Below are 11,123 nucleotides of genomic sequence, written 5' to 3' on the forward strand. Positions count from 1 at the left end.
TGTTGAGATTCTGATATGCAGCACATGCCCAGTATTTTTTATGTGGGTTCTGGAGATCAAAATCAGGACTTTCTGCTTGTGATGGACTCTGCCTCTGCCCACAGGAGTGACTCTCTATATGGTCTGTGACATTGGGATACATTTTTTTAAAAAAGCCCATCTATCTTGAATACTGTCCTTGAGCAGGCCAGGTGGAATCGCACTGCCTTCCTGAAACAGGAACCCTGAGGACAAACATTAACTGCACTAGAAGCATTCAACAGTAGCTGGATTTCTATTTTTGCTGAGTTCTGTGGATTTAAGCTAAGTGTGCACTCCCCATTATCATACATATCAAGCATTGAGACACAGAGAAGCTATGCATCTTGTTCAAGGTCACACAGGCATCAAACATTATATCTGGGATTTGTCTGTCTGTGGAGTCCATGTCAGCAGCCGCTATTCTATACAGCTCTATGTTCTATGTTGGACCCTGGAGACGGCTCATCCAGGACTGTACTATACCCAGTCCACACTTACAGTCTGCTTCATCCCTTTATCCCTTCAATCATATTTTGAGACTCATGGTATTCTTCTTTATTAGCATGAAACAGCCTTGCAGGGCTAGAACATCTTCTTCTTCCTCTTCCTCTTCCTCTTCCTCCTCCTCCACCCCCTCCTTCTTCCTCTTCTTCATTTATTCTTGTATCTGGAATGTGAATGTTTCATGGTTTTAAAAAATGATAACAAAAGGACTTCTTTTTCCATTCACTACCCCTCAGTTTACCTAACTTACCTGCACCTCTCTTAAAGTGTGGAGTTTAAAATAAAACTACAATGAGAAGTACCAGACTGTCAGAGACAATCATCTTCTCTCCCACCTATAGCTTATATTTCAGTTCACGTCATCTTAGATTATATTTTGTTTTCTTGTAGTCAGGAAACACTGAAAAATATATATAATTATAAAATATATATAATTTTTATACTCTCCATCACACATATACACACATGTGAATGTGTGTGAATGAGACCTTGAGCCCATCTCATTCCTGAATTCTTGTTTATTACATAGCTAGAAATTGTGTGTTCTTGTGTCTTGGTTATGATGGAGGATCAAGCTGTATACCTTTCTGCTATCACCATTAGAATTTGTTTGACTAGACATAGGCTGTAGTGTAAGCCTACCATGATCTCTTGGTATCCCCAAAGCCTCATCCATATACTGTTGGTGCCAGCTCAGAGATCAGAAGTTTCTCTTCCATTTCATCCAAGCACTTGATAAAAATGAGGGATGGGCATGGCCGGCTCTTCCACCACAGCCTACCTCTCAAGCAGGTCCCACTTTCTTTGCTTTCTGCGTTTTAGCCAGTGACAAGTCTTAGTCACTATACCCCACTTTCTTCATATTGTGAGAAACTTGTGTAGAAGATTGGTTAAGGCCTACAAATTACTCGAATATATCTCTTCTGTCATAGATTAGTATTCCTGACAAGAACGGAAGTTAGTCCAATATTAATTTATCTTTATGTATTCATGTCTGTGTGAGTATAAGCCACAGGTGATTGAGAAGGCCAAAAAAGGGTGTCAGATCTACTGGAGCTGGAGTTATAGACATTTTGAATCACCCAAATTGGGTGCTAGGAACCTAACTAACTTAGGTCCACTGGAAGGACAGGAAGTGTGCCAATCTCCAGTGTGCCTAGCCATCTCTCCAGTTCCTACTTCTTATTTTTAATGGGAATTATTTTTTTTTAATTTATTTATTATTTATTATTTATTATATGTAAGTACACTGTCGCTGTCTTCAGACACCCATATGAGGGCATCAGATCTCATTGCAGATGGTTGTGAGCCACCATGTGGTTGCTGGGATTTGAACTCACGACCTCTAGAAGAGCAGTCAGTGCTCTTAACCACTGAGCCATCTCACCAGCCCCTGGGAATTATTTTTAAAGTAAAAAAAGGATGTGAATGTTGAAGATTAAAGGAACAGTTTCTTTTCTCTCTCTCTATGTCTGCCATCCCTTCCCAGCATGAACGCATTCCCTTCTTGTAAGTTCTTTTGATGAACTGGAGTAGAGATCCTCAGGACTCTGGTCCCCTCCCTGACCTGAAGGGGAAGCATAGACAGTTCTAAAATTTAGTAACGTGTGTGTGTGTGTGTGTGTGTATGTGTGTAGAAGTGGTTCAGAAGGCTCTAGTGAAAAACAAACCCATAGCAGGTGAAGCTGTTAGACATGAGAAATTGTGAAAGGGAGGACTAACATATGGAAGGACTGCGAGAGACAGGGGTGGTTACAAAGCCTTGTAGATGGAAATTGGTTCGTGTTTTCATAGATGAGGGATTGTCTTTATCTTGGGAAATGTGAGTAAGGAGTTCGTCTCCAAACATGAAAAGCCTCTCCAGACACACATGAACATGTGTACACACACACACGCACACACACACACACAAACCAAAAACCTAAACAAACCAAAAACAAACCCCTAGGTATCATAGGAAAGTGGACAGATATATAGTACATGTGAGGCATGTACTGTATATTATGTGTTCTTAATTGAAAAACACAGATAGAAACATACATCTATTCACAGATAGAAGATAGTTGCTCAGTCTATGAGTTTGTACACACTGAAGCCTCACTGAGATTCTGAAATGAATTTCATTCCCTCTTCTGTTCCATTCTCCTAGTAACCACCAATCTGATGATCAACAGCATAGAATAAATGGTTTTTTGCCTCTTTTCTATTTCATATGAATGAAACATATACAGTACATTCCCTTCCATCCATGTCTTATACTTGTTTCAATATTCTGTTTGTAAGAGTCATGCATGTGTGTCTAGAAACGAAGACTAGTCACTTTCAAATTTGGACATTACTTTGCATGGATAGATTAGAATTTATGTATAGTCTGTGCTGCACATTTGGTGATCTACTATAGGGAATAAGGCTATGAGTATTCTCAGATGTCTTTGGACAAATTAAGCATTTCTGTTGATATCTACTTAGCAGGGGAATAACAAAGTTATGAGGATTTTAATAGCATTCAGTTTTATTAGATATATCATTACAGTTTTAAAAGTTGTGTCTATATATACAGTTTTATAATTGATAGAGTTCAAAATTACATTAGTAAGGACTATCAACCTCTTCTTTCTTTGGGATGCATAAAGACTCAAAGGAGTTGCCCACTGTTAAGTACCTATGAAAATGAGAGTCTGGATTTAGATACAGTTCTGCCTGACTCAAAGCCCATGTTCTCCATTATTCTCTACACTACTTTCAGATCTGAGAAGAATCTGTGCCTTGACCCCTCTTTGCCTGCAGCAGGGCCTTACTTATGTATTAAAGTAGGTGTAGTCTTGGGAGTGAGTAGGTGAGTGGGGGTTGTGATTTAGTTGAAAGAGTACATTTCTGAGACTATTTAGAACAAACCTCCATCTATCTTCAAAGTGAGAGAAGAGGCACTGTGTTCTATGCCTTTGCCCAAGATCATGGGTGATGCATATCCAGAGCTTTGTTGCTGGGAGGGAGCAGCATGTGAATCTCAAATCACAGAGAGTTCCTTCAGATATGGGTGAGGCAGCGTGAGACAGTAGCTTTTCTTAACTTACTGAAGATAGAACTTTTGATAGCCCAGCATTACTAGAATAGTATTTATCAAGACTCTTGGTATTGCCTCAACTCAAACTTGTTTAAATAAAAAACAAATTTAGCTTATGTAAAGAAAGCCCTAGAACTCTCTCCTTTCCAGACCTCATTAGATGTAGATTTTTTAAAAATGCCATCAGAAATATGTCTTGCCTTGGTTCTTCATTCAAAAATAATTATCTTTAATAGTAATAATGGTATTTGTCATCAACTTGAGAGTATAATAAAATGGCAAAAAAGAACAAGAGGATTATGTTCCCAATAATTCTAATTAAAGTTCTAGCATTAGTTCTAATTTGACTAAGTTTGACGGAACACTTATCTCTAAACCATTTACTGTGATCAAGAAGCTGGAATATCCTAGTGGGCTATCCTGGGTCATGTGATATGAGATTAAGGCAAATCTCATTTGAACAACACAAACTAGGACTGGTGGTAAACATCTACCTATAAAATAAAAGGTGTAGTGAGTGGGATCAAAGCCACCATAAGCCCTTAGAATCTGATGAGGGGTCCAAGAATGGAAATAATTAAGAAGGTTCTAGACTCTAGAGGAAAGATTGAGAACCCCACCCAGGGCATTGTAGTGTATAGGGTAGAGAATGGTCATCATCCTATCATCCCAACCATTCTAGTTTTAGACACTGTCCTATCTCTTGAGTCTGTTTCAAGGTCAATTAAAACTCCATGGCCATTGGAAAAGGAGAAGAGTGGGCAGGGAGGATGGCCCCCCAATCTTCTGAACCGTCACTGTGGCAAATAGCCCACATGTCAAAGTTGTGCGATGTCTCCCTTGCATCCTAAGCAGCCGGAATATGAGACATTTGCAAAGTTGTTCACCCAACATCAAAACGGTGCTGTTCGGCGATCATGTAAATTAGCTGGCAATTAGATAATGTCACTCACTTTCCCTCTCGAGCTTGGTTCCCACACAGTAGATAACTGTTTGGAACTTCAGTACCATCCTCAACCTTCCTTCTGGGTTCTAGAGCCAACCCCCTGATCCCCAACTGCTTGTGGTGATCTGGGATCAGGGGTGGGTGACCACTGGCTGACTGGGTCATGAAGGTTCTCTTGTTTTCCTTTGTCCCATTTCTTGAGCCGGACACTTTCTGCTAAATGACTGGAGAAAGCCATAGTACAATTAGCAGCAGCTGGGTCGGGGTCCTTGAGAACTTGTTATAAGGTCATATATAGCTTTTGGTCAGTTGGGCAAATTCTCAAAGGTCATGGGAATGTTCCCAGGTCAAGAAAGATGATTTAGAAAGAATGTGGACAGTCAGTAGTGTTCTGAGTCTTGATGGACTGGTTCTAATGATACCTGATTCCTACATCAGACCTGCCTGGTACCTATGGGATTAAAAGCTTGGCTTCTCTCCATCAGACTCTTTGATCCTTTCTGATATATAGTGTGGGGATGTTGGTATCTGCAATGCTAATCTCACTGAGGGGGAAGGACTAGAGTCTGAAGGTGGATTCTCATTTGCATAGATTAGTGTGGTTTCCATAAAGCAAGATGGGTAAATCCACAATACACTCTAATAGGTGGATGTCTGAGCATCAAGGTTCTTCATTCATTCACAGGGTTCCACAATTAAGCAGGCATTGATTTGTCCTCCTGGACCACTTGAGGCTGGCATCTTGAAAAGTTGAGGGCATACTTAGCAGAGTTGTCTTGTGTACAGTGGGGCCATGTAGAAGTCTTGGCCACGGACTAGAAGTGAAAGGACCTCAAATTCTGTTTATGGTTTACTCTTTGTATGGACATTTCATGGTTTCTGTTATGTGACAATATCCTGTGGTAGGTACTATAGTGAAGCAGTTGCTTTCCCCCATCCGCAGAGTGTCACTGCAACAAACAATCTGGCTCTAGTACCTGACTTATTTCTGTGATTTACTGTCTCCAAAATAAACTTTTCCTCTACCAGTTTGTGATGTCCTTGGATATTAACAGTGTCTTATGCTATGCTCAGCTGATCTAGTAGTACCTGGGATAAGCTAGAGTTAGGTAGACTAGAATTTCCCTTCCCCTGGGTAATGCTGATTTTCAATTTGGTTGACATATCTTATCCAATACACCGATCACATTCTCAGAGACTGTTAAGTATCCTGCTATTACTTCCTGTTATATTCTGTACTACTCTTCCTGGATCTTTATATGGCTAAGTTTCATCTTATCACAGGCCAGGTGTTGCTTATAATGTTGACATACAGCTTCGGTGTGAGTATAGTTGACTTCATTTTATCAAAGCAACACTAACCAGCACACACACACACACACACACACACCTACCTCATGTCGCACCCATTCCTTCTCATTTTAGAAATAAGAAAGAAACCAACCTAGTGTATGTTGATCACCTATGGTGTACAGAGCATATGCTGGGCTCATACCACATAATCTCACTTCTTTTTCCCTCAATCTTGGAAAGAGACCATTATTTTACCTATTTTTTTGAATTATTAAGTAGAAATGCAAACAGGAAAAGAATATTATTTCAAATTTCATGGATAGGAATTAGAATCCAAACTCAGCCTTTTAAATTTTTTAACCTTAAAGTTTGTATTTTAAAGATGGTTTCCCTGCTATTTGGTTAGAGACTGTGGCCTTTTTTTCTAGTAATGCACTTTCCCTGATTTATATATATTTCTTTCTAAAGTTTAAGCTCTTAGGACTCTTATATGTAAGTAGTGGATTGTAAAGTTGAAAAAGAAAAAAAGTGTTTTTATTAGATAAGTAAGCAAATATTATACATGGATGTTTGAATGCTTTAAAATGTTAATGTTTCAAGTCTGGCTATTTCCAAAAATGTGCTGACGTAGTGTTGGGGACTTTCCATGACTTTTGCATATTAAATTTGGAAAAACTGAGTGTGTACGTAGGAGCTGGACTTGAGGATTTTCTCCTGGCATGGGAGAACTGGGCCCCTGTCCTGTGTGAAATCCCTAGCATTGAAGGAGCATCTAGAACAGCTTAGGGGTATCAGCACTTCATCAGTCTTTGTGCCAGAGGATGTAATAGTTGATGCTTAGCCCTAGTTCTCACCTCTTCTTTGTCTTCCCCACAGGTCTTTGCTCTGGAGTCCTGGGAGCTCTGTTATGGGCAGCACTGCCTCTGGCCAGCACCATGAAGCCTGAATCTGCTTTGGCTCTGCTCTGGGCCTCACTCCACCTGAGTACTCAGTTGCTTGCGGTTCCCCTTCCCAGGTCCTGCTGCTGCTAGACAGTCTAACCTCAGCACTGGGCCTTGGCTTGGGCCTACCCTTCACCTGGCTCACCTCCAGGTTTCCCCCTTCTCCATCACGGCACCCTGAGATCCAGCCCTGTCCTTGGTCTCCCTGGCTAGGACGCATTTGCTAGGAGGAAGACATTATTGAAGGCTTGTACCCACCCTGGGCTCCTTCTCCTCCTTGAATCAAGGCCTCCGGATCCACATGGATAGCTGAGATCTTTTCTTGGAGAAAGATACTTCTTCCTCGCCTCATCCCTGATTTACCTCACCTGACGTCCCCGTCTATTTTTTCTCCCTCTTTATTGGATTTCTTGCCTGTGTGCCTATTTAGAGCTGTGCTGTTCTTTTCCCTCCTTCCCCTTTCCTCCTAACATTTCTGTGTGTGTTCTTCTTGTGTCTTCTCTTGTACCACTCTGTTTTCTCTCTTTTCCCTCACCAACGCCTATCCCCTGCTTCCTGCCCCCACAGCTGATCCCTGGCTTGTCTGCTCCTCTCAGCTCTAACCCAGCAGGCACCATGAGCTTTACCCTCCACTCAGTTTTCTTCACCTTGAAGGTGAGCATCTTTCTGGGCTCCCTGGTGGGGCTTTGCCTGGGTCTGGAGTTCATGGGTCTCCCTAACCAGTGGGCCCGCTACCTGCGCTGGGATGCAAGCACACGCAGTGACCTGAGCTTCCAGTTCAAGACCAATGTTTCCACGGGGCTGCTCCTGTATTTGGATGATGGTGGTGTCTGTGACTTCCTCTGCCTCTCCCTGGTGGATGGCCGCGTTCAGCTCCGCTTTAGCATGGACTGCACCGAGACCACTGTGTTGTCCAACAAGCAGGTGAACGACAGCAGTTGGCACTTCCTCATGGTGAGCCGTGACCGTGTGCGCACTGGGCTGGTAATCGATGGCGAGGGTCAGTCTGGCGAGCTATGGTCCCAGCGGCCCTACATGGAAGTGGTCAGTGATTTATTCCTCGGTGGCGTTCCCGCTGACATTCGACCTTCTACCCTGACTCTCGATGGAGTACAGAGCATGCCTGGCTTTAAGGGATTAATGCTGGATCTCAAGTATGGCAACTCGGAACCTCGGCTCCTGGGGAGCCAGAGCATCCGGTTAGAAGCAGAGGGACCCTGTGGCGAGCGTCCCTGTGAAAATGGTGGGATCTGCTTCCTCTTGGATGGTCATCCCACCTGTGACTGTTCTACCACTGGCTATGGTGGCACACTCTGCTCAGAAGGTAAGACCACCCTCTCTGACATGCTGTAGACATTCCTGCTGGATTGAGTGAAGGCAAGAGGGCTGGCTAGACACCAGCTCTATATGTTAGCACAGCTTCAGCTGCATGGTAGATAATTGGGCCTCCTTCTCCAAGGAGGTGGTGGAAACTCATCTCCTTGCTCTCAATGGGGAAAAATAGCACCAGATCTCAGCAGGAAGAGTATAGAGGCTACTCAACCGTTCACTCTGACTCAAGTCAAAGGGCTAGATTGCATAGACTGCTGTGTCTGTGTACAGCTCAACACGGTTAGTGGAGTGGGAAACAAGCAAGGTGGCTATCTCTGCCCCTCCAGACTCTTGGAGACTTGCAGCACTGTGGGTGGATGGGAAAGTTCCATGTCACATCTTCCTCATGATCTTAGCCCAAGCTTCACCCATGCAGAGCATAGAGGAAGATGGACTGTCCACTCTGCACATGGTCCTGTTGCAATTCAGTCTTGTTATGCCACCCCTTAGGCTATGAGAGGCATCTAGAAGGCAGTCAGGGAATCCTTTTGAGAGCCTTCTGTTCTAGCAATGAGGCTATTCCACAAGGCTCCACTTTAAATATGGTCTCCTTTCCTGATTGTTCCATATACTGAGATACGTGTGACTAGACACAGGGCTGGACTGGAGCCCTGTTCAGTGGAGTTTCCCAAGATACGCTAGGCAACTGCCCATATCTAACTACAGCTTGAGACAGGTTAAGGGATAGAGAGAGGGAGGGAAGAGGAGAAGGGAAGATGGGAGTAAAGGAGGCAGAGACAGGGAGAGAGAGACAGAGAGAGAGAGAAAGAGAGAGAGACAGAGAGAGAGAGAGACAGAGAGACACAGAGACAGAGAGAGACAGAGACCCAGAGAGAGACAGAGATAACGACAGAGAGAGAGAGAGAGGAGAAAGGGGAGGGAAGGGGAAAGAAAGATTTACCTGCATAGAACCTAAGCTGTCCTCACCTGGCACACTAAGTTTCTAACTTCTGTTTGGTATTAGATCTGAAGAAGTACTTTAATATGACACACATAAATAAGATTTAAATTCCTGGCCCTCTGCACTCACTTCGGGCTTCCATTTGGGGAAGAGAAATCAGTGAGGTGATCAAGTGTGTGGGAGCCAATGAGGGCAGGTGTGTATCTTTATCTTGAGAGGTTAGGCTATGGAGACTGTGGGATACACAGGTGTGTATCTTGGGAGAATATGGATGTGAATGGGTTACACCATGATTCTTCTTGGGGCATTTTGTATTGCTAACCATGTGGGCCTCTTTATGGAGGTGCTGCTGTTCTATAAGGAAAGTCAACCCCAGCTGAGCATTAAGATCACCTTGGGGGAGCTAAAAACTTTCCAGTGATACCCAGGCTTATTATAGCTGCATCTCTAGGGGTGGGATCTCATCAACTCTGTTTTTAAAGCTTCTCATATGATCCCAATGAACTATCAAGGTGAAGAACCACCAGAACAGGGTCAAAGAAGTCAGAGTAATGTTGGCAGTCAGGTTCCCCTCTTGGAGATCTTAGTCTCATTAATAAAAGAATTTAAGAATGGACTAAAAAAAACTTGAGGAAAGCTTTATTAGATTAAGACAAGCAAGTAAGCAAGCAAGCAAATGGCAGGCAAGTTGTAATCCCAGTGGAGGAGAGAAGGAAGGAAGTCTTGACATGTGATGTGTATCTGTCACAGAGGTCAATTGCATGGTGGACAAGCAGCTACATGGTTGGAAGTTGAGTTTTAGAGAGAGAATAAAGACCCCCCCCTCCCAAAGTACCAGAAAATGCATATTTAGGCTATGGGTAGGATCTGAAATACAAAGACAGAAGAGAAGAAAAGGGATGCTGATGCCTATCTGAAAGACTCAGAAAGGTGTGTGGATTCAGGCAAACATCGTGCAGTTCCTAAAGGGCAAGGCTTTGAGGAAGGAAGATTATTTCATGAAAGAAACAACTATTCCACTGATCTTATTAAAGTAGCTTAAGGTGAACCTACCTTCCAAGGGATGGTCCTGGTTCCCTGGTGGGTGGTCTCCTTAGCTAGGCCATTTACATGCCCAACTGGAATGTTAGTTCTCCACCATGGCCAGAGATTCCATTTTCTTAACCAGGAGGGAATAGTTTTCCCTTAATGGGCCTTTGATGTTGTGTCAAGAGGGTGGAGCCAGACAAGTATCTTATTCCTTCTTCCCAGGATCTATTCAGGTAAGGACCCTACTGCTTTAGGTTTTGTTTTTAACATGTGTTTGTGGATATTCTTAAAACATTTTGAGAATTGTCTATCCCTTATAAAGCAAGTTATGCTTTCTATAAACATTATGTACTAGGATCTATATTAAAATATTTTTAAGTCAAAACTAAGTTTATTTTTACAGGTGGAACATTTTGGAGATTGACATGTTGGGAACTGGGTTGGAGGACCCATTTCAGGATGTACATGGAGCTGATATGGAACTGTTCTCCAGCTGTTCTGCTTCTGTTCCCTACTGGCTGGGTTTTACATCTCCCTTCCTGTGGCTGGACCAGGCACATATGATGTCAGAAGATGCTGTGTACATATGATAGCCCTTTAGATCCACAGAAATATCCAGTCTGAGGTACCCAGACTACTTCCTTCCCATGATATCTAGAAAAGGAGTTCAGCACATTGTCGTCTGTAGATGACAATGTCATGTAGTGTTAAAGGTTGGATGTTCTTGTAGGTTTTGATTCTTTCTCATTGAACTCATAGGTAAGAAAATTAGTGGAGAAAGGACCAGAGATGACTCAAGTCATGCTATTGGAATGCAGTTATTAAAGGGCTTCTAATAAACAGGTGCTTTCTGGAGCCAACTGACTCTCCAAAGTTTCTTTTTGAAGACACCGCTGACATGATCACTTGCTTTCTCATTTGCCCAGAGGATCTGTGATCTGCTCTGCTCTCAGAAGGCATTCTTCCTTTAGGGGCACCAGGGTGTCTGGAAGTGTGCTGTTGGTAACTTCCTGATCATTCTCTCTCTCTCTCTCTCTCTCTCTCTCTCTCTCT

General features: G+C 42.9%; 1 protein-coding gene across 1 annotated transcript in view; it reads left to right on the plus strand.

Annotated features, from left to right (window-relative positions):
• Window positions 1-7,384: 7,384 nt before the first annotated feature.
• Nrxn3 (neurexin 3) overlaps window positions 7,385-11,123 on the plus strand; it is a 1,478,337-nt gene continuing 1,474,598 nt past the window's right edge. The window contains exon 1 of the mRNA XM_028777283.1: window positions 7,385-8,093. Within this exon, the coding sequence (XP_028633116.1) occupies window positions 7,385-8,093 (709 nt within the window). The remainder of the gene's footprint in view (window positions 8,094-11,123) is intronic.

This window comes from Grammomys surdaster, unplaced genomic scaffold (genome assembly GCF_004785775.1).
Source record: "Grammomys surdaster isolate TR1022 unplaced genomic scaffold, NIH_TR_1.0 279, whole genome shotgun sequence".
Taxonomy (NCBI): domain Eukaryota; kingdom Metazoa; phylum Chordata; class Mammalia; order Rodentia; family Muridae; genus Grammomys; species Grammomys surdaster.